The 27,569-nt window shown below is 45.6% G+C and overlaps 1 protein-coding gene across 2 annotated transcripts in view; it reads right to left on the bottom strand.

Moving 5' to 3' along the window:
- Positions 1–27,569, bottom strand: part of EYA2 (EYA transcriptional coactivator and phosphatase 2) — a 261,616-nt gene that overhangs the window by 57,008 nt on the left and 177,039 nt on the right. For both annotated transcript variants that reach the window (XM_037811465.1, XM_037811466.1), the window contains exon 9: positions 765–854. In XM_037811465.1, coding sequence (XP_037667393.1) covers positions 765–854 — 90 coding nt within the window. The remainder of the gene's footprint in view (positions 1–764; positions 855–27,569) is intronic.

The following is a 27,569-nucleotide window of genomic DNA, read 5'->3' as shown; positions in this document are numbered from 1 at the left end:
TGCTTTGGCTACTAGGGAGCTCCGTGATTAACTCCGAACTTGACTGCAGTAGTTAGCCTGTACCTGGGCTTCTGGGTTCAATTCCCTACCCTTATTCATTATACAGTTTTTTAGTTCTTTACCTTTGCTTCAGGAGCAGTGCTTTGTCTTTATTTTCCATTTAAAATCTTTCCTAAATCTTTCTGACATAGGCTGGGTATAAACAGATGAATTAAATTTATTTCTGAAGCTGCTCTCTCCCTTTTCCCTACTTCCCTTGCAAACTGCTTAGGGGCACAGGAACAGATACTTTAAATAAGCATAGTCCCTTTGCTCACTCTCACTCTCTCTTTGTAAAACATGCTTTCAGGGGAATGCAAATTGTTTTTAAAAGCTTCCATCCTGGCCCACTGCTAATTATTACTGACCCAGGAGGATCTGCACTAGTTTACCTTAATAAACTTATTAAACAGCAAATTACAGGAGGAAGAAACTACACAGCTCTTATTGGATTAGTAAAACTGCCAGTGGACATCACCACTAAAGCAGAGAGAAAAGCCCATTAGCTGCACCAGGAAGCCAGCAGGATAATCCAGCAAAGTGTGTTTCCAATAAGCCACTGCTGGCCAATTTTGTGCCTTCTCCGGGATGCTTGCAAAAGTTCCAAGCCTCCAAAAAAAAAAAAAAAGAAAAGAAAGTAAAAAGAAAAGGCAGCATCTCTTTTCCCAAATCAGTTGCAGGTGATTAAACATTGAAAATATTAAATGAAACGAGCAATTCCAAACCTCTAGGTCATTAAAGAACAGATGTGTATCTGCAAGGTTGAAGATCATCTCTTCCATCATCAGGCCGATGCGCACGGATGTTGTGGTGTCCTGTTAAATGAAAAAGCAGAAAAGGGAAAAACACACACAAGTGGGGTCTTCCGTGACCACAGCCTCCTTCTCCCACCCCTCCCGTCTCTGAAAGACAGTTGGGGTCTTTCCTCACCTGCTTGGTTCCTGCATGGCCTAAGCTGCATCTCTGTGGCATTGGGGCGATAATGTCAGAAAACTTCTGAGATTACACTCCAAGTTTTTTACCATTTATATTTTCCCTCTTCAGTATTTAAATCTCCCCTAAAATGCCCCCGGAGTTTCACTCGTGTTCAGTTTTGCAACGATCAGAAATGGAATGATCAGAAGGAAGGCCTTTTGGAAAATCTGTGTTTCCAGGGGTTCCCTCCAACCCTTTTTGTTTGCAGGGAGGGCTGGAAGATTTTGGGGAAAGCAGTATAAGCTACGTATAAAGTTCTGGGAGAGCTGGTGGGCTTGCTCTCTCTCTTTGTAGTGATCTCTCTCGTCATGTACGCTGCCTTCCTCCTCCTGATATTTTAAAAATAACTCTTCTCTAACAATAGAAGATTAATTATAAAAACAAACCCATGGACAAAAAACCCACCATGATACATCCATACCACAGAAGACTAGCAGTCATTACAAAAATGAAGTCATGTAAACCTACCAATAGGAAATCCCTGTCGAGAAATACATCAGTAAGAAATAAAAACAAGTTGCACCACAGTCTATGTGAAACAATCGTGCAATAAAAGCATCCATGGACACACATACTCACATACACTCTAGATAGAAAGTGAGGTGGACTGCAGTGTTGATCACCCATATTTGGAGTCCCACTCTGAGATGCCTTTCCTTGCTTGGCAAACTTCTGCTCTTGGGCCAAATCTGGCCTGCCATCTGTTTTTTTATGATTCGTGGATTGCAAATGGTTTTTACATTTTTTAATGGCATACAAAGGCAGAGATGAGTGGTTGTGATGGAGGCTGTATGTCTTGCAAAGTCTAAACTATTTACTATCTGGCCCTTTAAAGAAAAAGTCTGGCAGCCCCTGATATATAGTGACCATGTGACTTGTTTGGGCCAATGAAATGAGAGCAGAAGTTATGTCTCATTTCAGGTCAGAAACTTTAAAAGCCAATCGTGGTTCGCCATGCTCTCTCTCTTTTGCCACTTTGCAAGACCATAAATGTCCTGGATAAATCTCCTCTGTCAGCTTGGGTTCCAGGGTAAAGATGACCTGGATCAGAGCTGCAGCTGACCACAACAGATATGAATCATAAGTGAGAAATAAATCTTTACCATTATAAGCACCTGAGATTTGGGGGATGTTTGTACTGCAGCATAACCTCATCTGTCTCAACTGATGCATGTGGGAAATATGTAGCATAACGGTTCTCCACCCTGGCTGCACGACGGAATGTTCTGGGGAGCTTTAAAAAAATCCTGATGCCCAGGCTGCACCCCAAATCAATAAAATCAGAATTGCTGAGGGTGAGGTCCAGGCATCAGGAATGTTTAATGCTCCCAGGTGCAGCCGAGGTTAAGGATCATGGGTCGAAAAGAAAATACAGCACACTGTTAATCATATTCCTCATTAGTATCTATTAAGTGTGTCCTCTGTGCCACTTTACAATCATGAACTCAATTCATCTCCACAAAGCTCTTGGAGGTGATGAGTACTGTTGTTTTCCCATTTTATAAATGAGGAGCCTGAGGTACATAAAGGTTAGGTCACTTACTCAAGGTCACACAGCTAGTACATATTAGGATCTGAATCCCGTTATCTGGTTCCAGAACAACAGTGCTTCTGAGCAGGACTGGGGCTGGGTTGGGAGGGTTGAGACAAGGTCTTTTCTTGTTTGACTTTTTCACCAGGAGGCTATATTACTTCTATTATAAAAATAAATAAATAACGACATAAACCCTTCTTGACCCTTGAAAAAAAAAAAAGCAAAACGAAGCTGGTGAGCTCAGCTTCACACATTCGACTGTGAAGGATCAGGCCCAGGAACACAGCCATTAGGTGAAACACTTCATCAGGGAGTCCATCGTCAAAGCTCTGGGCCCTGGCTGCAAGTTGTGAAAAATGAGGAGAAAATGAGGAAAACAAACTTGTCAGGGCCTAGGAGAGAACCTGTGAATGACCTGGGAAAAGGTTTTGGGGGTATTTCCATGCATTATTCACACCCAAACCATTTCACCACTGAGTAATTAGACATTCCTTCTTGGTGCAGCTATTCGTGCACCTAATCACTGATGACCAGCCCTCCCCATGTACTGGACCTGAAGCAAGAAGAAGCTGCTATCCAAAGAAATCCACTGAAAGGAATTACTCAGAAAAATGTTGACTCCCAGGCAGGTACACAGAAAATGAAAAGTGATTGTTGTACATTAAACGGCTTATCTGTGTAAAGGATTTATACAGTCATAAGAAGGTAAACGCTACACACTGATAAAGCTGAAGTTATGATCTATTGATATTGGGAGAGTGTGAAGAGAAAGTCTGCACATGTACAATGGGGGGCAAGGGAGAGAAAGGAGAGTGAAATTATCTTCTCTCTTGGGAAGCCAGAGATCGGGCCTGAAAGAGAAAAATCAAGAAGCAGGGACTGAAGTGTGTTACTTAGAAATTTGGAGGTTAAGTACCAAAGGAATCAGCAAGAGTACAAAGTCTTGCCTCTGGCCAGAAAGAAAGAATGGGGGATTATCGGGGCTGTTGCTTTTCATAATACTTTCTTTCCTTTGTAGAATTATATGAATTTTAAACTATTTTCATGTATTTCTTGGATCAGAAAAAACCTAAATTAAATTACAGTAAGTCCACTTCTCATTATCTACTCCAGAGAAAAACTCATCCATGTGAACAAGGGGATTTGTCAAAATATGTTCATCACAGAACTGTTTGCAAATAGTAAATTCAACTATCCAGTCAAAGGAGACTAGAGAAATAAAATGTAGTATGCTCATACAATGGAAAACAAAGTTGCAATAGAAAGAAATGAACCATATTTCCATTTATTAACATGGAGAAAGCAAATACACACGCGCGCGTGCACACAGTTGAGTGAAAAAAACACAGTTTGCTGAAAGTTACATTACTACTTATTGTCCATGGGCACTGATATTATTTATAGATATCTGAAGGGATATACCCAGAGCTGTTACAGTAGTTACCCCTGGAAGACAGAGGGGAGGAAACAGGAATTAGAGGTGATCAAAGTGACCATCAGCATTATTGAGAATATTCTGCAAGTTTTTAAAGAGGAAGGGATTCACGTATTCATCATATAACTAAAAATTTTAAAAAAATTTAAAGACACCCAAATGTTTCTGTGGAGAATCTTTAGACCGTCCACCTACTCCTCGAACATTCTGTTATTTCGGGTTTTCCTAAAATCTGCTTGCATGTGCCTAGTAGATTGATTTAAACTGCATTGGTGGGACAACTTTTTAAAACTAGCTGTGCAGAGGCAAGAAAATCTGGAATAATCCCAGAAAAGCAGCACTGTCCCAGAAGTTAAGTAACACAGAGTGTCACCATCAGCCAGACCACTTTATCCAAGCAGAAAATGTTTTTCCAGAGTTGCAAAGACTGAGAAACAAAGCAAAACAAAACACAAACACACAAACACACATGGTGGCAACATTTAATTAATGTGAAATACATGTGGAGTGAGGGCAACATGAAAGCCATCAGTTTCATCTCAGGCTGCCTGCTGAACGCCCCTAATGGACTCCATAAACACATGGCCCCGGTCCCTGGGCTTCAGTCACCCTGTGCAAACCCTCTGTGCGACCCAGAGAAGTGACGCTAAACCAGGGGAGTCTTCACGCCCTGCTCTTCAGCTAATAAAAGGCCCCTGCTTCCTTCAAATCCAGTCTGATCCCTCCACACCTAATGGTGCAGGAAGGATTAAATGAGATAGCACATGTCAACACCAGCCCAGGGCCTGATGTGCAGCAGCATCCATAGAGCAGATTGTTGTCAAAATCAGCCCCCCTCCAACCAGTCCACTTCCTTGCACCCTCAAGCAAAGAACCTGTTTTTGTAAACCCAGCAGGAACACCCAAAATCAGATGGCACAAAAGCCTTTATGATACCACTCACACGGAAACTAGTCTTAATCATTACATACTCTTTGGATTAAAAAAAAAATTAGTGGTTAATTTCCTAAACAAGCAACAGCACAAATGGATTGCTTTTAAAAAATCATCAATTTAAACCAGAACACAGAAATGAGAAAAGGGAGTTTTTCCAAAACAGGCTTCAATTTGTTACTCAACCTTCGAAGGACTGGGCTGGGGGCTGGAGGGATTGGGGTGGATGGAATGTCATCTTTGTTTGATTAGAGAGCTGGTGGGTGGTTCTCTCCCAGTGAAGGTTCAAATCGGACTAAGGCACTACAGAGGTTTTCATCGTGCCCTAATGTCCTGCACATTTCTCAGGGTTTGGTTTTTATGAAGACGGGATGGGCGAGGCATGTGTTCATTTAGAAGGCTGATGAGGGTACTCCATGCGTTGGAGCCGCCCCTCAATGCAGATGCTGCGAGCCTGCATGGCAGCTCTGTAAACGCAGCTCTGTAAACTAATTATTACGCATTCTCGGTGAAGCCTCTTAATTAGAGGAGAATGGAGGGGGGCTTTCACTATGCGGACCCCTCAGAGATCTGCCCTGTGGATCAATAAGTCATCTTGTGACTCATGATTGGGTGGAGGGGAGGAGGTGAGAGCATAACAAAAGAAAGTCTTTCTTAAAATGAATCGAATCTGAAATAAACCAAACATGAATGAAGAAAATGGCATGTGGATTTTTGGAGGTTTCAAATTTTGAAGGCAAAAGCTATTCAGGGCCAATTAAGACAACAACAGTTGATTTCTACTGGAAGTGTCTCCACCACTCAAATATTTAAGCTCCTAATTTAAGCTGTGTTACAAAGTCTACTTCCATAATCCACTTAGATTAGGAGGCAAACGTTTTCATTTCTTAAGGACTCCAAGTTTTTGCCAAAAAGTTGTTTTAATGCATCAGAGCTCTCTTTGTTAAAGAATTTCCTTTTCTGTGTTTTCCAAGTTTTCTGTTTTGAACATGTAGTGCTTTTGTAGAAGATGGTTCTAAAAAGCGTTCAATTCAAAGAAGTGAGATTCACACACTATTTATTCAGCAACACAACCCTTTGAACAAAAGCAAGGCACACCCCAATTTCATCCTGAAAAGAAAAGAAAATGGTTTGGCTTCTGTTCCTGACTGGTTTGTGTCAATGTGCCAATGTGGTTCTCTCACAATCCTGGTTGAATAAACATAAACATAATAATAATAGCCAACGTTTATTGCAGAATAGGAATTAAGAGAGTGGGCTCAGAGCCAGATTGCCTGTGATGAAGGTCAGCTCCATTTCTAACTAGCTGGATGAACTTATCCATGTTACTTAATCTCTGTATGCCTTAGTTTCTCATCTAAAATGGGGTTAATAATAATACCTACCTGATAGAGTTGTCATGAGGTTAAAATGAGTTTTTCAAAGCATGGATATACAGTTTTTAGTGCAAGTTTAGTTTAATTACCAGTGTTAAAAAGACAAAAGAAATGAAAGAAAGAAAACAGAATCCAGGGATCAGCAAATGATGGCCCGCTGCCTGTGTTTGTAAGTAAAGTTGTACTGGAACACAGCCATGCCCACTCATTCACTTACTATCTGTGATGACTTTTGTGTGGCAGAGACAGAGCCAAGAGTCATTGCTATGGACATTGCATGGTCCCCAAAGCCTAAAATATTTATTATCCATTTAGAGAGAAAGTTTGCCAATCCCTGGAATAGATGACAACACATCAGTGTACATCATACACAGTAATGGGTGAACTTCTATTCAGTTGGGGTGTATGGGTGGGTACTGAGTCATGATGTAAAATGTGTTTTTTTCCGTGACTGCGTTAATTTAAAAACTGAGTTAATGACGGCTAAAAGCTTAAAATCATGCCTGGAATGGAGCAAATGCTGAATAAACGTAAGCTTAATAATAGTGACTATTCCTATTATTACTATTACTGTCATTTTCATGTGACTGGCTCAAAGTCATTTGGTTTCTAAGAGGCGGTGTGGGGACTGGACACAGGTCTGATCTGACTCCAGCCTTCATAATTCTCAGGCTATGCCACGATGCCAGCATGGCTCCTGTGGTCTGAGGAGTGTCTGCCTCCCATGGCCCAGATGGGTGACTGGCAGAAGAGGTGTGCTGTCCCCTGGAATACTGCCCCCACAGCCAGATGAACCCAGTCTCTGTGGTATCTGGCGGTCTCTGCTTGAGCTGAGCCATTTACTCTCAGGTGGGGTTCCTGCTATAAAGATTTAGAGGCTGTCTTTATTAAACATTAAAAAAACAACAATAATAATTAGTTAACAAACAAAGTGGTATGATAAGGTTGAGATACCTCATCTCCCTGGGACTGAGCTTTCATATCTGTAAATTAGCAGTTAATAATTTTTAGTAAAAATAATACCCATTATTGGCCTTCGAGGATGATGTCATAACCTAGATTTGGCCAGAATCTTAGTGATTGGTTCAGGGAAGGTCAGGTAGCCAATCTGAACCAATGAGAATTGGCCCTGGGACTTTGGCTATAACTACTGGGAAAAAGACGCCTTTCCCTCTCTGTGGTGGCACCTGGAAAGTAAGGCTGAGGATGCTGGCAGCCATCTTTACCGTGACACAGGCAGAGCCTGCCCGATAATGTGCACAGACCTGAGGACCTGGATCCCAACATGCGTGAAGTCTAATTCTGGACCTCTTAGTTACACAAGCAAATACATTTTTCTTTTGTGCTTAAACTAACATGAATTGGGTTCTGTACTTGTAATTGGAAGGTTCCTGACTGTGCTTGCAGCCTTCCCATGTCAATGCAAAAATGAGTATTTCCGACACAGGCACTGTCCAACAGGCTAGTGCAAGCACTTCGACACATCTTAGCCAAGGCTGAGCTTTGCCAGGGAACACTCCAGAAAGATCAACTGTCTTCTCTTCTGATGGTACCTCTTACTTTCCTTAACATCAAGATAATTTAAGCCAACTCTGAAGAAGGGTGCAAATTTTATATGTTCTAGCAGTAACAATTTCCTCTTTAGGCAGCCAGTGCCTAATGGGGCAAATGGCCTTCCCCAAATGACCGCCCCAAATTGCCTCCATCATTCACAAGGTGGACATGAAAGTGGCTATAGGCAAGAAGCTCCAGGAAACAAACTGGCTGAGAGTGTCAACCTTGGAGTCAGTGAGGCCTGAGTTCAAATCCCAGAGCTGCCATTCCCCAGGTACATGACCTTGGATGAGATGTTCACCCTCCCTGGGTCTCAGTTTCCTAGGCTGATATAAGCAGTGAGTCCCTTCTGGGGCTCCTGCAGGATGACACTTGTGATGTGTCTTGCAAAACACCTGGAGCCCAGGTGTTATTAGCAAAAAGCAGCAAGGTCCAGAATCTTCCAATAGAAAACTCTCCCACTTAGAAATTCCCATGCAATAGTTTAAACTGGTACTTTCTAAACCATAGCCATTCTTAACAGCAATTTCAAAAGTTCTGCCAAGCTGCAGAGCAGCTATGGTATTATTAATTTAATATTTTCCTTTAATTTAGCTTCCCTCTCTTTTTTATTTTAACTTAAATGCATTTGGCTTAGAAAGGTGTTATTATGACCATAAATGGAAAAACTTGCATCAATCACCATAAACGAAGGTAACCATGAAGATAAGCACATAACTGCAAAGCTGCGAAATGCTGCTCTTTTGGATAAATCATCTCATGTATCACAATTCAGAGCAGTGCTTCTTGGTTCTTTACATGCCTGAGTCCTTCCCAACATTGAATTCCCTCTTTGAATGTCAGAAAGACCTTCCTTGACCATCCCATGGAAAACAGCCCAGATGCCGACCTCCCATTCACTCCACATTCCATTATCCTGTTACCGTTTTAAATTTACCATTTACGGTTAATTTAGCATTTACCATGATCTGAAATGAGCTAATTTACTTATGTTTCTTGGTGCATCTTCCCCAACCAGAAGGCGAGCTCTCTGAGAGGTGCCACCTCACCTGATTTGTCCATTGCTGCGTCCCTTTGTGCCTAGAACCCTGCCTGGAACGCAGCAGGCACTCAGTAAGTACTTGTTAAACGAATAAACGAGTGTGTGTGAGGTTTATGTACATTACTGCATTTCATCCTCAAAATAAATTTTCCCTGGTTTGCAGATAAATTAAGACTCAAAGTGGTTAAGTGACCTGCCCAACGTCACACTGTTGGGATTCAAACCCAGGACTGACTCAAGAACCCAGAATTTTAACCACTTTTCTCACTGAATATGTGAGTTATGAGCAGGAGCTAATAATGTAAAATCAAATTCTTTATTAGGAAAAAAAGTGCTTAAAGCAGATTATAAAAAGAATTTTTTTTGGGTGTGCAAATGCCTGCTTTAAAACAGTTGATGTCAACTCTTAAGGAACTAAAAGATTCATTTAACTAAATTATACTTCTAAAGGTGTGAGAAATGACAGGAGTTGCCACTGAAGATCAACCCTGATTCCTCTCTCTGGCTTCCCTTTCTAATAACTGCTGTGCTTCAGAGAGGATAAAAGGGGGGCCCACGGGGTGAGGAAAGGTTCTCTCCTTATTGCCTCTGAGCATTTGAGCCTTTAATTTCCTGGACTTGATATGGAAAAGCAAAGTGAACGGGTAAACCCCTCCCCTCTCTGCTGCTGCTCAGAAGACCACAAGGTGAAACCCCCGGGTGGCTCCGTGGGAAGCAGACACCTTGGCCAGGATTGGAAATAAGCTTGTTCCAGCCGACCCGGAGGAAGGGCTCCGACCCTTACTTTGCTCCCTCACCGTTTCCTTACCTAGTTGTAGTCCATAACTTTCTAGGATGTCGTCGGAGGAGTCAAAAAGAACTTATGTTGTGGACTCACTTTGGCAGCCAATTTTAGGGCCATCTTTAGATTCATTAATATTTTCAGTTACAACGTTTCCAGAAGTAATTTTCAGAAAATAAAAAGATGGTATCTGAATAATATCTTGGTTTTCTAGTTCTATTTTTTCATTCTTATCCTGGGTCTCTTAGGTGGGACGCTGCTCTCAGGCCACAGCCTTTACTCCAAGATGCTTGAATCCTGATATTGAGGCACTGGCTGAGCCTACCCAGGCTGTCTGCTCGTCCTTCCACCTGAAAAGTGTCTTGGAGCTCTCCTGGAGAAGAAAAGTCTTGGTAGCTCCAAACTCTTCTCTCCTCACAAAACTGCCTGGATGATGAAATTAACTAACCCAACTTGATGTTCCTCATGAGGCATTTTCTTAAGGAAATTTTATAACAAGTAGAGGTTTGGGGGGTTTGGGAAATCTTCAGGTATTCATGCTTTAGCAATTTCATCTATAATGTGTGTTTAGTTGAGAAATCTTAACTCTTTAGATGTGTTTTTTTTTTTTTTTATCATCATTTTATTGAGATATATTCACATACCACGCAGTCATACAAAACAAATTGTGCTTTCGATTGTTTACAGTACCATTACATAGTTGTACATTCATCACCTAAATCAATCCCTGACACCTTCATTAGCACACACACAAAAATAACAAGAATAATAATTAGAGTGAAAAAGAGCAATTGAAGTAAAAAAGAACACTAGGTACCTTTGTCTGTTTGTTTGCTTCCCCTACTTTTCTACACATCCATCCATAAACTAGACAAAGTGGAGTTTGGTCCTTATGGCATTCCCAATCCCACTGTCACCCCTCATAAGCTACATTTTTATACAACTGTCTTCGAGATTCATGGGTTCTGGGTTGTAGTTTAATAGTTTCAGGTATCCACCACCAGCTACCCCAATTCTTTAGAACCTAAAAAAGGTTGTCTAAAGTGTGCGTAAGAGTGCCCACCAGAGTGATCTCTCGGCTCGTTTTGGAATCTCTCTGCCACTGAAGCTTATTTCATTTCCTTTCACATCCCCCTTTTGGTCAAGAAGATGTTCTCCATCCCACGATGCCGGGTCTACATTCCTCCCCGGGAGTCATATTCCACGTTGCCAGGGAGATTCACTTCCCTGGGTGTCTGATCCCACGTAGGGGGGAGGGCAGTGATTTCACCTTTCAAGTTGGCTTAGCCAGAGAGAGAGGGCCACATTTAGATGTGTTTTTGAATACTGGTGCCATGGTTAACAAACTCACTAAGTTTATTTTTTTAAAAAGAAGAAAATTGGATCAGTTTTTTTTGGAGGGGATGATGGGTCCATTGACGTTGCTTTAGCTTATTTACAAAATGCCTCTAAAACTCTGAGCATTCTATAAACTAGGTTTTCTCAGCCTTGGCACTATGGACATTTGGGGGGCCGTCCTGAGCACTGCAGGATTTTGAGCAGCATCCCTGGCCTCTACCCACAGGATGTCAGGAGCCCCCTCCCTGACATCCTCTCCAGACTTCCCCTTCTAGCCAATCAGGACCATCAAAAATGTCTCCAGACGTTGCCAAATGTCCCCTGGGGGGCGAAATCACCCCCAGTTGAGAACCACCACTCAAAAAGATTTAAAAATAATCAAAAGCCTTGGGCCTTAGTGGTAGCAAAGCAACTTTGTAGTTATAGAGTGGATAACCTTATTAACGAACCTAGCTTTCTAACTAAGTGACGAGTTGAGAAATCACCACCAAACCAAATCAAAACAACAAAATCGAAATTTTTCAACCAGCTGAATGGGAGGGTGCCGCTTTCTTGTCTCAAAGGCTGTATGGTGGTTACGATCAAGCACTGGGGCCAAACTGCCTGGCTGCAAATCTGTACTCTGCCATGGACTTCTGGAAGGTGCATGACTCTGGGCAAGTTACTTAACCTCCCAGCGCCTGTTCCCTCCTCTGTACAATGAGGATAACTATAGCCTCCTAGAGCTACGATGAGAGCTGATGCATGGAAAGCATTTTAGCTCAGTGTCTGACTCACATTTAAGCACTTCTCCAGCGACAGCCATTCTTATTCACAGATTTGCTTCTCTAGGGGCCTCATCGGCCACACCCCGCACTTGTACTTGGCTGGCCCCTTCTCAGGAGGCAGCTGTACCTGCAGGGAAGAGCTGGGGAGGATCCGGGAAACACAGGGTAGGAGCTCGGCGCAGCACTCTGAGGTCCCAGGCCCCTTCCTGTTCATCTCAGCACCCAGACTGCCGGCAAGCCAATTTGTGTCTCGGTGGGTACCGTGTCTGGGCTTGCAGACTTTTGCTGCCAAGGGAAGACTTGCCCACTCTGTTTAACAAATACAGGCAGCTTGCCGCCTAGGTTTGCCTCGCTTTTCTTCTGTGTCAATTACCCTGACGTTCCAAACTTCAGGACAATGTGTTTCTGCACCTATTCTGAACGGAGAGCTCTCTCTTTTAAAGAAAAAACACACAAAGCAGTCAAAGCCATCACACCATCCAAGTCAACTGGGCCTTTAAAAAAATCGCTGCCAAGTAGCTGTTTACAAGCTGAACAAATAATTACTCTGCCACAAGGAAGAAAAGTATTAATTGAAGCTATTCATTAAAGCAGCCTCCCTATTCTGTGGGGTTTATCTCTTGGAAGTGTCAGCCAGAGGTTAGGGACGGATTAACACACAATGGAGAGCTTTGCCAGTTAAATCTCCTCCTTGTGGTTAGCTTTTAATAATAAAGTTGTCATTAAAAGAAAGAATTTAATGGTTTTAATTGGGTTTAATTACTTGGAAACTCCTGGAAAACAGATCAGCCTGTTTTAAAAAAAATGTTAGAGGGAGACAAGAAAATGATGGTTGTAAAGAAAAAAATAGGTTGATTCACATGTTTAAACAGAAAAGTTAAAATAAAGAAAAAACAAAACCCAATAGGCATTCTTTGGCAGTTTCATAGAGGAATATGGAAAATGGAAAAGATCTAAGCTCAGCCAATGGTCTCACTGTACTAACGAGAAGTTTACCAAAAGACCGCAGGACAAATCCCTTCATCCCTGAGTAACAAAATAGTCAAATTGACGACAAACGGTAAAATCCTGGTCAGATTTAAGAGAATGAACAAAGATGTCTAAACTGGTCCCTTTTTGAGGTTTTAAGCAAATAATCAGCCTCTTAGATTTTCTATCTTTGGAAAATGTTCTTTTAGCCGGGGGAGTATGAAGCATTTTACTGGAACATTAATTTAAAGGCATAAAATGATAAATAAGTTGATACCCAAAGCTGTGAACAGGGAGTAGGATGATCAACCTTTCTGATTTGTCCTGTATGGAGGTTTTTCCCTGGATGCAGGACTTGAAGTGCTGAAACTGGAAGGCTCCGGGCAAACCTGGACAAGACGATCAGCCTAACGGGGGTCACTGCACAGGATCCAGGGGACCCTGACAAGAGACCAATAGGTTTATGGAAGTTCACCGCCCCGACTGAGAACAGGGTCTGACGCCCAGCAAGTGCCTCCTGAGAGCTTCTGCCCAGCACTGACCCTGACCTCACCACCAAGGCGTGTCTTCCGCTTGTTATTAGCAGAACCACTTCAGCAACAGCTTTCCACGGACAGGACGCTCTTCCACAACCAGCAGCACACTTCCAAAGGCGCAGTTAAGAGGCGCTGTCATTCGTCTATTCTACAAAATCTGCCTACTGCCTACCGGGCACGGTTCTAAGCATTTCACATGTACCCACTCATTTAATCTCTGCGCCCAAAGATTTCCTATCTGAGGATCAGGAAAACAAGGGTTTTTGGCATGAGCCAATACTGGTGTGGTTTCAGTCTGCAGAGAAGCTACATAACTTACAAACACCAGGACCAGGTGTCATGGGGCAATGGAACATGGGGAGGTGCCCTGTCACCCCACACGAGGGAACCTGAAGAACAGGAGGGAGGGAGGAGAGAACAAACAGCCCTTCTGAATAGCAACAGCACTTTCCTCTTAAATGGAGGCATTCAGAGCCCAACACATACTGTCACCTGGACTCCCCAGCATCTAGGGAGGGTTCGAGAAGGAGCAAGAGGTCGCTGCCTGGAGTTTCTCCCAGTCCTGAGGGTAGAGTTTTCCTCGCATGCATCATCAGGACAGAGGGCTCCCCTTCCCTCACACCTCCCAACTGAGGTGTCAAGGTGGAGTGTGGTGGAGGGTAACAGCAGTTCATTCATTCATTCACAAATATTTTCTAAGTGTCTTCTATTGACTGTTAGAGGCACTGGTGGTGGTGGTGGGGTAACAGCAGTGGACAAAAGAGTAAAAGTAAATAAATAAATAAATAAATAAAAGGCGAAACTGTGGTATGCTCGATGGCAGAGCTGCTGTGTGTGACTGCACAGGCTGTGCATTGCACAACTCCAAGGGCATCATTCACATAGACCCCCGTGTAAGTGGTGCCCCCTAGAGTTGGGCAAAGTACATTCTGCACAACAGTATGTTCCACCAGGAGGTGATAAATGTAATGAAAAAAGTAAAGCAAAGAAGGGGATTGGGAATTCCATGTTGTGTGAGGCACTGCCATTTTACAGGGTGGGCAGGGATTTGCAAAAGAAGAGGCAGGAAGCTCTGTGGATATCTGGAGGAGGAGCATCAGAATAGAGGGTGCAAAATTCCCGAGGTGGGAAAGTTCTGGCAGGTATGAGTACTGTTGAGGAGGCCACTGTGGCTGGGGCAAGGTGAGGGCAGGGAGGAGTAGAAGGAGAAGGGGGCAGAGAGGTAACAGGGCCAGATCTTTAGGGCCACATGTAAGCACACTGACCCCGGTAACTGGGCCAGAAGACTACACTTCTACTTTAAACATTTACTGAGCACCTACTTCGTCCTGGGTAAGTGCATGTAGACTCTTGGCTTCCATGTGGTTTACAACAGACACACTGGCGAGGGTGTCTGTTGTTTTGCCCGCCTAACAACCATCCCACCTTCTTCTGGTGATAACAGCCTGAATTTCTTTTGGGGAACCAGAATTTCAACACTGTCAGTGCATGTGGTTCCTGCAACATCCTCCCCCCCCCCCCCCCGTGTGACATCTGGCACAGGAAGAAAATGAAAATGGGGTTGGATTGAGAGCTATGACGATTGGTCATGGGTCTCACGGTTGGCTGTGGTTAGCTGGGATGGAAGAGGGGCTTAGACTTGACCTTTGGAGTTGATGGTCCTGGTTCGACCCCTTCTCTGTGACTTACTAGATTGGTAGTCTTGGGCTTCTTGGTAGAATTGGTAGAATGAAGAGCACCGTGCCTAAATTGTGGAGTCATCTTGAGAACCAAGGAGAGGACCCATGGAATGAACTTGACCCAGTGCCATGCACATGGAAAGATCTTTAAATTTTGTATCCCTGTAACTGCTTCTGGGTATGGGTTGTATGCTACAGAGAGAAAGTCACCATAAAAGTAATTACCTCATTTTTCAGCTCTCTTTGACAATGAATGAAATGGACTAATCCTCAAAAACCACAAACTACCAAAATTCTCCCAAGATGAAATAGTTTCAAGTACTAAAGAAATTGAATTCATAGTTAAAACCCCACCCCCAAAGAAATCTCAAGGCCCAGATGGTTTCACTGGAGAACTCTACCAAACAGTTCATGAAGAATTAACACCAATTCTCTACAATGTCTTCCAAAAGAGAAGAGGAGGAAACACTTCTTAACTGATTTTATGAAGCCAGAATTATCCTAACACCAAAACAGGATGAAGACAGAACATACCCACACACATACACACACTCACACACAACCAACTTTTAATGTTTCAAGTCAAAAGGTTCATCTCTGTACTGTCTCCAGTTAGTGTTCCACCAATGGATCCTATAGCGCTCTTTGGGAGACATCCCACGATTCTCCACCTGGTCTATGAGTGGGAAGGCACTTTTATTCTGATTTACAGATGAGAAAATGGAGCCAAAGTGGCTTGTTCCAGGTCCTGGATCCAGGAAGCGGTGGGGATGGGAATCCATCCAGGTTTTTGGACCCCACGACAGCACACTGCCCAGCTGGAGTGTCCTGGGCTGGTGGAATGAGGATCTGCATGGACACCTCTTATCTGTGCTCATCCTGTGATGGCAAAAACGACACCCAGAGCTTTGATGGGTTATGGAGCTTTCCAATACTCAAAGCTCTTTCACACACATTGGCTCACATGCTCCTCATGACAACTGGACTCCACTGGACCGAAGAAACTGACCTGAGGATGTTGGGGTGACTTGTCCAAGGCCGGAGTGGGTATGTGGCAGTGCCAAGTCCCAAAGCCAGGCCTGTCTTCTCACCGCCCTCCCATCTGGTTTGGAGGATTGGTGTCAGATTCTTGGGGTCACCTATAACTATGAGTGACCAAGTCAAACGTCAAGGATATTAAGGACACACGTCTAGGGCTTCAGTTCTCTTCTGGGCACAGACACTCAGGGGAGGGGAAGAGAAGAGAATTACCATTGTTTTATTTTGTGTCAGGCACTTGGAACTGCCATCTTGTTCCATCCTCATGCCACCTCCGGCCCGTATTTATCCCCATTTTACAGACAGGAAAATGAGGCCCTGGAGGTTTCCTTGCCCAGCAGCAGAGCCAGGAGCCAACCCAGGTCTCTCTCGGCCACACCTTACAGCTGGGACTTTGCCTGTTGAATGCACACCTCCAGGGTTCTTGGAAAATCATATGTATATGCATATGCTATTATGAAAGAAAAAATGAATCACAGGGAGGACTGAGGGAGATAATTTTTACTGCGAATACTGCAGTCAAGGAGAGCATTTTGTGCATGCATAAAGAATTTCTCTGCCTAAAAAACGAGAGATGATCTTTACAACAGGCCAGTTTCACGTGATTAGGTGGAGGTGTGAAGCAACAATTTGAATGATTAATTCTCCCAGGAGAAAGAAAAAAGATCACCAGGAGTGTGAGGCAACAAGTTCAATTGTTTTTCTGTTAAAGGCTTTGTTGTTATTGCCCAATATAAATATCACAGTGGAAAAGAAATAAAAAGAAAAGAAGAAATGGCGGTGGCCCCACCGCAAGGAGCTACTTCCCCACGTGGGGGCGGTCACGTTAGGCTCGGCACCCAACACACACTAAGACCAAGACTGGGCTAAGTGATCCTACAAAATGCTGCCACCCAAAGAGGTCCTTAAACTTGCGTCGTTCTCCTTGCGTTGGGCCCTGTCCAGAGACTTGCCTCAGAGCTTTCCCCCTCACCCCCCACCAGAGAGGTCTGCAAGTTCACCAGTTCGCAGAGGAAGTGGGTGAGGGGGAAACCTCCCATTTCCCTGTCAAAGTCAACTCCAAATACAGCTGTGGTGACACCCTCATCACCAAAGGCTCATGGGAACGGCAGCAATCTTCGGACAAGCTCAAGAACCCTATTGTTGGAAAATAAGTACCATAAAAAGTGCAGGTGGGGAGCTGGGGAAGATAGCTTCTCAACCTGCTCGTTAAGTGAAAAGGAAAACTGTTCCCATTCTTTAGGCTCGCAGGGCGCCTGGCATTTTTTTTCACCACTTATCACTGTGAGCAGCAATCCCTATATTTACAGAAGACAAAAGAGTGTCTCATTCTAACCCAGCTGACAATTTGTTGTAGGTTTTGGATGAGAGATTTAAATCCCTCTTATTCCCTCCCCCCTTCAGATGCCCTTCAGCATTCAATGAACGGTGGTGGGGGAAAATTGGCAAAAGAAGTCTAGAGAAGCAGTTGGCATTTGTTAAATTTGTAAGTGGAAAATTAGGAGTAATCTGGAATCTTAACTAGCTCTGAAAAACTCAACCCAAGTGGAGGGATTTTAGGAGGAAGCGGTCCCCTCTCAAAGCCGCAGAGAGACGGGACTTCAAAGAAAGTCTCTGCTAATGAGCACCTTTCTGACAACCCCAAACCCTCTCTCAAATATATTTCATGTTGGAAATAATCCTTTAATGCTCTAAAATACATATGCATATGCGCTTGGCATGGAGGCCACTTGCTCAGGGAAGCACTATCATAAGAGATTAAATCTGTAAAGGGTAACCCCCCCACCTCCCCACAAACTATGCCATTCACCTTTGAAAATCTTTCCAAGCATTTCCAACTTCTTCCTCACCCACCCCCGCAAAAATGACAACTGCAGATGTTTGCTTCTCCTGCTTACTGGATGGAAGGAGGCGACTAGTTAAGCCACCATCTCTCTCCCTCTCTGGTCCCGCAAAGAAAATACTCACTGGTAGAGTGTCCCAATCAAAGTCATCATTTCTTTATTAGCCACAAGGACCAAATACCATTTACTTAACTGAAAAGAGAGCTGGAGGCAAAAAAAAAAAAAAGAGAGAGAGATTTAAATGCAAGGTTTAACCCCCAGTGGGGGAAAGAAATCTCCGACTTCCTCGGAAAATCCTTTCCAAATTGTATTCATCTTGACTTAATCCACATCTACCGAGTGAATTAGGCAGTATTTATTTTGAAAATCTATTTTATAGAGTTCCAGGGACTCTGTTTTCCTTGGGCAGGGCTGACTCTCCGTTTCGGAGCTGGGGGCCTGGGACCAGAGCTCCAAGGTCCCGAGGTGCTTGGCACACATGACTGACGAAATGTAAATAAACACAGCTGAGCTCAGGAGAAACGGGAAGGTTTTCTCATTAAAGAAATAAAATAAACAGATGTCCTTAAGCACTTTGGCTTGTGTTTGTCAAAGGAGGGAAAGCTCTAGAAGTCTGACGGCAGAAGTGAATTCCAGCCACATCTCAAGGCAGAAGGGGAGAGAGAAAGGAAGGGCAAGAATCTGTGGGGCTCTGAATTAACTAAGAGCCCTCCTGGGAGGGCACTTCTCACTTGAACCTTAGCAACTTCTACAAATAGTCTTTAACTGCTGGGTCATAAAACCTTTTTTTTTTTTTTTAATTTCTTCTCAGTTTATAGAGGACAGGCGAAGCCATGTATCGCCAACTGGATCTGATTGAATCCTGATGGCACTGCGCTGGGTATTGGATTCCGGAATCCGAGCCGGAATCACGTAGTAACACCCACTGAGGAATGGGCTGGGGCCGACTGTGGCTGGTGGAGGGGGCAGAGTAGCTGTGTGTGTGTGGGGGGGGGCGGGGAGGGAACATGTAGAGCCAAGATCTGGAGGGGCTCTCTCTTACCTGGGCCTCTTCTAGGCACACAAAGAGGCTGGCTGGATCCACGAGAGGAGCAGTGACGAGGTGAATTCATGGCTTATGCCTCGCTGCATGGACCGTGAGGTGTGAAGGAACCGCCAGGGGACCAAGTTACAATGCAGATGCCGATTCAGTACCACTAGGGAGGGGCCAGGGATTCTGCACTTCTAACAACTCCCCGGTGATAACCAACGCTGCAGCCCATGGACCACACTTTGGGTTCCGAGGAGGGCTTACATTATAGCAGGGCGCTGGCAACCAGGGTTTCCCTGTAAGATCCAATCACGAGGAAGTCCGAACATTTAGACCTCGGCAATGTCTTGGTTTGGGTTAACTCAGAAGCAGACCCTGAGCCTAGGATTCAAGGGCAAGTAGTTTATTTGAGAGGTGATCCCCAGAACCTCTGGTGGTGGAGTGGGGAAGTGAGAAGGAGAGGGAAGGAAGTCCACCAAGGGTGGGGCAGTGAGCAGGCCACTGCTGTGGGCAGCTGGGACTCAGTCCCTTTGGGGACGTCTGGGAGACTGCATAGAACACAGCTCGGAGTGTCAGGCCAAGTGTCACAAGTATCTGCAGAGGGAAGCCATCCATGCCACAGGCAAGAGGACAGCAAGAGATAAAGGTGGGGCATCAGCACTGTCTGCTTTGATGAAAATTCAACTCTACCCATTTAACAGTGAAGAGGATGATGACAGTGTTCTTCTATAATCAAATAATCACACTAAGAAATGAATGATTTTGCAACTGTGTTATGAAGAGTGCTGTGGTGCTATGAGCCATCAACAGGGAGTGCCACCTGCCATCCCTGAAGCTGTGACATGGGATGAGCAGAGTCAGCTAAGCTAAGAGAGGAAAGGAAGAACGGTCCAGGCAGAGGAACAGTCTGTGCAAAGGCCCTGTGGTAGGGAGGAGCAGGTGGGCAGGAGGCTGCAGCAGCACTTGAGGGCAGATGGAGGGAGATGAGGTCAGCAAGGCCAGCCGGGGCCAGCAGGGGCCAGACCTTGCACAGCCTGGAAAGTCATGGTAAGGAGTTTGTCTTAAGAGCAGTGGGCACCACTGGAGGGTTTTCAACAGTGCTGAAGGTGGGAGGGTGACATAAATGCATCTGCTTCTTGAAACAGTCATTCTGGCTGCCTAATAGAGTAGGGGTGGGAGAGGGGAAGGCAGACTGGAAGCAGGGAGGTTACTGCAGCCTCCAAGACCAGAGACAAAGGTGGATAGAACAAAGGAGGTGATGGTGGAGATGGAGAGAAGGGGATGGGAGTCAAGAGATATTTAGAAAAAGTAACTGATGAGTTAAAGAGTTACACAAGCACATCACAGTGGACCTGACTTCGTCTGGGGGCCCCAGAGGAAGTGACTCTTGAACTCTGTTATGAAAAATAAGCTGGAGTTTGCCAACAGGCAGTGGGGTGGGGAAGGAAGATGAAGAACATTCCAAAATCCAGAACGGCATATTGCCGAGCCCAGAGATGATGGGGCCTTGGTTGCTTTGAGTAGAACCGAGCACCACTACTCTGAACAACTGGCAGCTCCATTTAAAGCCCTGGAAGCGCAGTGGAGATCCACCCCCCAACCCCGGCCCCCTTGAAATGCCAGCGTTTCCACGAAAAGGTGGTCCAGGAATTCAACGTGGGGCCCAAAATGTTTCCAAGGGGTGGTGTGCATTCTGAAAAGCTGAATCATTATTGTCTGTTTCTCTAGGGAGTGGGTTTCTCTCAGGGAGACCCCTGAGAACTCGGCCCTGAAGTCATCTCCAAGCCACCCCAAGCCAGGCTGACCAGTTTCTTACAGCAGAAGAGGCAACAGGGGCGGATTGGGAGGCCGGGCCTGCTCCCGATGGGGGAGTCCGTGGACCCCCCTCAGCTCATCCTTTCTGTTCTTTCTGCTACAGCATCTCAGTTTCCTTGAGGAGAATCCCTTGCCCCCACTGCAGGTGGCAAGGTAGACTGTCTTTCCACAGCCAAGAAGAGAGCACAGGGCCCAGGCTTGGCTGATCAGCCTCTCTCCCAAGAAGGGAGAGATTCAGGGATGACAACAGCTGTGGGGCCTAAAGGAGACACCGTTAGTTCCACCCCTTGCTCACCTGGTTCTCTCTTTTCTAAACTGAATTCTCTCCCTCCATCCTTCCCCTGGATCCTGAAAAACCCCACATACCCTCCCAACAAATTCTCTTGGGGGTAAGTTAGTTACAGTGACCTCTGTCGCATGCCATCGTTAAACCTAATTTTTAGGGCCACTCCCTGGTTCTGTGGCCTCAGGCAAGACCCTGACCATCCAACTTGCAGAATGAGAAGAGTAGCAATAATTCCAGACTTAGCCACCTCAAGGAGGAGGTTGTTGGATTAAATCAAACAATGTACTTGTGAACTGTAAAGTCCTGGAAGAGCAAGCCTAACTGATTCTTCATCTTTTTTTGTTTGCTTGTTTGGCCTATTTTCTAAGGCCCAGCTGATGCCTCTTCCAGGAAGTCCTCCCTGACCAACTCAGGCATGGAAACCATCTTTCTCTGATCTATAGTAATCTGTGCTCTTGGGATGAATCTGAGTATACGTAGTCTTGCATAACTCATTCTTCCATATGCATGCACAAGATCACTTTAAATAGCATTGTTTTTTAGTTTCTATTTTTTATCAAAGCTAGACACACACACCATTTACGGAGTCAAATGGTTCCCAAAGCTTGTTATAAAATTGTTGTTTTCCTGGCACACCCTCTTATTTCCCCTGCATCAGAGACAACCATCTTCAACTCTTTCAGCCCATTATTTTGGTATATACTGCCACGCCTAGAAATCACATGGTTATAATTACGTGGCTTCTTGATTTTTGACTTTTAGGAATTATTTATTGGTCCCACTCTGGTGACGTGGATTATGCTCTTTCTTTTTGCTGTCCTCACCAAACTCATACACTCTTCTCATTCCTCTTTTCCCCTAATGGAGCTGTGGTTTTAGTCGGTTCGTAGTCAGAGTTTACATTATTAAGACGACCGTGCAGACTGATTGCACTGTTGGCTCTAGTTAATGCCTTTTCTGTGTCTTCACTCCTTGCAGGGTGGCTTTGCAGCTCCTCCCATCAAGAGGTGGGGGTCTATCGTCCTGCTCTTTAAATGTGGGCTGGCTTGTGTTTGGTTCGGCTGACAGAATGCAGCAGAAGTGATGTGTGCCGGTTCCAAACCGAGGCCTAAGAGGGCTATGTGTAGCCTTTTCAGAAGCCCTTGGGTGGGAAAGAAACATGGGCTATTTGAGGGCTTGCAAGAAGGACAGATACAGCTGGACCACAGTGAATGAATGGGAGAGTTTCCTAACATGCAGCTGGAGAGGCAGAGTGCGCAGAGCCTCCCAGACAATGGTAAGGAACAGAGATTCCCAATTAACTCATTTACACACATCTGTCTCCCCCTCTTACTAGGCTGTGAGCACAAGAGAGCAGTTGTTTTCACTGTTACTCTCCCATCTCCTAGCACAGGGCTGGACACACAAATATTCATGAAATATTTATGAATGAATGCATGAATAAATGGTATGGATGGAGAGAGGCAGGGAGGAGAGATGGATGCATGAGGGAGAGAGGGAGTAAGGATGGAGGGAGGGAGGAGGGAGGGATGGATGGAGAGACAGGGGAGGAAAGATGGATGGATGGAGCAGTGGGTGCTATTGGTGCTCACCCAGGTATCCTTGGTGCCCCTTTATCGGTTCTGTGCACCCATCCCTCGTTTTATTCTGGCTTCCCTGCTAAGAACTGGAGTCTGAAACTTTCCTCAGAGGATTCTCCTTGGGCTACTGGAGCCCTGTGCCTGGATGTGTTGGAAGTGCCTGGGAGTTTATACCGCCCACCTGCCCCCCACCCCGGGAGGTCTGCCTCCAGTGACTTGGCACAGATTTGAAAGCCTACTCTTTTCCCTGGAGACTGGACAAACTCAAGTGGTTACGTTCCAGAGCTCCCTTCGGATCAGGCTGAGGCTGGGACTTCACCTGAACCCACATCCTTGCCTGGTTTCTTCCCCTCCCCTGTCATCTCCCCCCACTCCCTCAGGTTTCTCCTGGGAATTCTTTCTTAGTAACTGATTTGCACACGAGTCTTGCCTTAGGATCTGCTTCCAGGGAATCCAACCCAGGACACTCTATAAAGTTCTGGAAACCCCAAACCTCCCTGCAGATGCCATACAGCCAGAAAAGAAGTTTTCTATTGGAGGAGGGAAAGGTGGTGGTGGAGGTGGAGATTTAACCTACAGCTGAGTGGATGTGACAATGGATTCCCAAGAAAGACGATCTTGGGGAAGTAAATAGTCTGCTTTTATTGGAGGATCCTAAAGGCACAGTTGGAAGCATCTGACAAATCTTGGAATCCAGCTGGCAGGAATTAGGGAGCCTCAGGTCCCAGAGTCCACACAGAGGAGCCACAGGGGTGGGAACTTGTATCCCCCCTGCCTGGACACAACCTGGCATTGGTGGGTCACAAACTCCAATGCCTTTGGGGGCCCAGGAGGCACCACACGTGAGTGAAACAGCCGCAGTACCCACAGCTCAAGAGGGGTGCAACTCACGTTCCTCCCCACCTTGAGGGTGGTGGGGTTTAAGGCTTAAAATGAAGACCCAATACTATGTGTGCCTTGGCATCTGGTGAAAACTGGGAGGACCTCGAATGGCCCAAGCGCAAGTTCCGTTCCTCACTTGCTCCCATGGCTAAGATCTCCTGGCAGACAACCCTCCTTATGGGGACCAGGAACTGTTCCTGCTTCCCCCTGATCAGTGAGCCAGTTCCCTGCTGCCCGCAGAGTCATTCCAACAAGCACTCACATCCTCCCAGGGACCCAGGGGGCACCACAGCCTCCAGACCCCACAAAGCCTCCATGGCTCCCAGCAGATCACTCTCCCCCATGTGGCCCCATGTGGCAGGTGGTGTCCTCCTCCTGGGTGGTGAGTATATGCCACTAATAAATGCTGCTGCTCTCAGCGTCTCCAGCATTGGGTGTGGTGGGCTTGGGCATCCCTGTAGCCCGAGGGTGGGAATCCCTCTCTCACAACAGGGTGATGAGGAGGCCATCAAAATAGGGTGCACTGGTGGGTACCCGCTCTGTCTAAAGGGGTCCACTTCATAGTTCCTGATTGCTGTTCTTTGAAAACCCAGGCCTGGTGTTGCTAGATCTTCCAGCTTTTCAAAATTGTTATGTAAAACATCCAGATTAAAAATACTGGCAATGCATTCAGAATTTGAAGAAACACGGAGAGGTCAAACCAGACCTGTCTCCAGGCCAGATTTGGCCCCCGGGCTGCCAGTCTGAAACCTCTAGCCCGCAGACCCAAGCCGGGACTGGCTGTCTAAAGTGATGGCCTAGAAGCAGCCCCTGGATGGGATTCTGCTTGGACAGGCCTCACAGGCCTCCTGGCCCTGCCACCCAACCTTCGGGCCTTGCCTCCTGGCCCTGTCCCAGGACCCCCACCTGCCAAAGTGTCCCTGGCACTAACTCTGCCTGGAGAGGCTACTCGGTCAGTGTCAACGTTCCACAGCGTTTGCGGGGCCCTTCCTGGGGGCCAAGCTCTGGGCGAGGCCAGCCCCGGCCAGCACCCAACACCTCAGCCCTGGAGAGACGCTACCAGGCCCCTGGCTTATCACATTTGTTCCCTCGAGGGCCGGAGCCCTGCAATCTCCTTTCTGCTGCGCTGGCCTTCATATGCACTGAAAACCCCCACCCCGGAGGTTATTTATTTATTTATTTATTTGTATATGCAAGAAATACCTGTCAAACATACGTGTCAGTTACTATGCCCTGAGCCAGGGGACAGAGCTGTGAACCTGTCAGACTCTGGAGCTCGTGGTCAAGCAGAAAAGCTCATTGCAGCGGCTTTTTATTTTTACCCTTAAAACCCACACAAGGGTCACCTGGGACGCTGCTTAGACATGTGGTTAAGAGCAGGGGCTTCAAGCTGGTTTTCTCTGCATCTAAACTATGTGACCTGGGCAGAGTCATGTCATCTTCTGAAAGGGGTGTGACAGGAGCACCAGTGCCTCATAGATTTGTGGTGAGAATTAAATGAGGGATGTTACGAGGCTCTGAGCAGTCCATGAAAGATGCTCATAACTGTTGTCTGGGGGTGGGGTGGGGGGAAACCTGGGATCCTGTGCAGGGCTTAGAGCTGGAGGCTCCTCCGCGGTTCTATGGATACCTGGGGCCAGGTGATTCCCTGGTGCGGTGGTCTGTCCTGGGCCCTGTGGGACAGTCAGCAGCATCCTTGGTCTCTACACACTAGGGGCCAGTCGCATCCCTCCTGCCCCAGCTGTGACAACCAAAAATGTCTCCAGTCATTGCCAGGTGTCCCCTGGAAGGCAAAATCACCCTTGGTTGAGAACCACCAAGTCAGGGCAGTGGGCACTGTGGAAAGACATAAAACCACAGTGCTGAGGCCAAAAAGTGAGAAGCATAGGATATTTAAACAACACCATTTACACTGATAAACACATGCACACAAAACAAAAATATACATTTTACAAGAAAACAAACAAAAGCCTACAACTTAAACTCTGAGGGAGGGGAGGGGATGAAAGTACCAATGATTTTTCTCATTTGCACCCACATAAAACAAGAAAGGGACCCTGGGCGGACAATGGATACGAGTAACTCAACCCCCTGCATCTGAGGTCCAACTGGTGAATATGATAAAGTTCATAGCAGAGTACTTGGCACATAGTGAGTATGCAACAAAAGTTGGGGGATTTATTCAAGAGGAATTTGCAGGTTGGTAATAGGGGAAGAGATCAGGTTCCTTCAGAGGGAGACCATGGTCAGAAAATACAGGGCATCTCTGAAGCTACGGGGTGAGGATAAGGAACCTCTTTGCATGCTTAGATCCAGGGTTGGTTCCACCTTCAAAATATATCCAGGCTGCCACGCTTCTCACCACCCCATCTCCCCACCCTTGTCCAAGCTACCATCATCTTTCAGCTGGACTAACCAGTTAGTAGCCTTCTCACTGGTCTCCCTGCTTCTGTCCCTCCCCCCATCGTGATCTTTTCCCACGCAGCCACAAAGGATCCACTGCATCTTCCAACAAGAACGTGGGGCTTGTTTTCTCCCAGTTCCGTTTCCAGCCTCCCCTTCATGAGGGAGCAGCTTTTGAACTTCCTGGCCTCAGAGGTGATGAGGAGCACTGATTTCTTGGCCTGATTTCCCAACAGCAGAAGTTGATGGAGGTGGAGGATTTTCAGAGGATCCTAGATCCCAGAGCCATGTGAGGAAGCAAATCCTAATTGAGAGAATGCCCAGGTGGGGGCCAGGCAGATAGGCCCAGGGACAGCTTCTCTGGGTTCCAGGCGCCACCAGGCCTGAAGTGCCCCCGGGGACCAAGTAGTGCAGTGTCCTGACTGGACAGAAGACTTGAGGGCCATGGGCTCCCACCCAATTCCTGAATAGTACATGAGCCCCCTGGAAATATGAAATAATCCAGAGGAGGAGGAAGGGCAATGCAGCAGAAGGAAGGCTTGAGCTAGAAAGTAAACTGCATTATAGGAAAAAATAAATTACTTCATGTCCTCTATGTGGGCTGAGATTTCTCTCTGTTACATCGCTTAAAACATTCACTTGATAACATTCATGCAATCAACAAATATTTCCTGAACTCCTACTATATGCTGGCACTATTCTAGGCCCTGCAAGTACAGCTGTAAACCAGACCACCTGTGCTTACTGGTTCAGTGCCTGCCACGGAGCCTGAGGTAAAAGGCACAATATATGCTTATCAAAACATCCTCTTGGATTCTGACCCAAGTGGTAAAACTTAAGAAAAGCTACAAGGGTCAAAAACCACGGCTATATATAAAGCCCCAAGCTGACCACCCTGTTCCTTGCCACTGTCCACACTCAAAAACCTGCTCAGTGGAGATGCGATGGCCACATGGGTCAGGGACTGCGGGAAACAAGTGTGTCTGCTGCACCGTAAAGCAGGGGTGTAAAAGCAACAACCGGTCTTTACTTAAAATTTAGGTATCGCTATGGATATTTTAGCCTTAACTTTGATTTTTAACATATGCACTAAAATATTATTTATCTTGATTTCTGAGTTTTTGGGTGCCCACTTAAATTTGTGCATGAGGCATTCTATCCTTGCCAGGTGCTTGCTTTCATAGAGTTTATGTTCTAGAGTGTGTGTGCTGGGAGAGGGGAACACACAATAAATAATAAATATTTAACTCATCAGGTGGTGATAAGGTCCCCCTATTTGCTGAGGGGACGTTTGGAAAGATTCCTGAATAAAGTGAGGGATGAAGGGGAGAAGGGCTTTCCTGGTGGGGGGAACAGCAAGTGCAAAGGCCCTGATGAAATCACAAAAAGTAAACCACCGGAGATGCCAGTGTTAAAGGTTAAGACTAATCCTAAGAAGGAAGTTGGAAGACTCACACTTCCCATTTCCAGTCTTACCACAAAGCTACCGTAATCAAGATTGTGTAGTACTGGCACAGGGACAGACGTGTGGATCAATGGAACAGAATTGAGAATCCTGCAATAAACCTTTAGATATACGGTCAATTGATTTTCAACAAGGATGCTGAGCAAATTCAACAGGGAAAGAAAAGTCTTTTCGACAATGGTGCTAGGAGAACTGTATAACCACGTGCAAGAGAATGAATTTGGACTCTTACCTCACACCATACACAAAAATTAACTTAAAATCGATC

The sequence above is a fragment of the Choloepus didactylus genome, chromosome 19 (genome assembly GCF_015220235.1).
Source record: "Choloepus didactylus isolate mChoDid1 chromosome 19, mChoDid1.pri, whole genome shotgun sequence".
NCBI classification, from domain to species: domain Eukaryota; kingdom Metazoa; phylum Chordata; class Mammalia; order Pilosa; family Megalonychidae; genus Choloepus; species Choloepus didactylus.
This window is presented reverse-complemented; position numbering and strand designations above follow the sequence as displayed.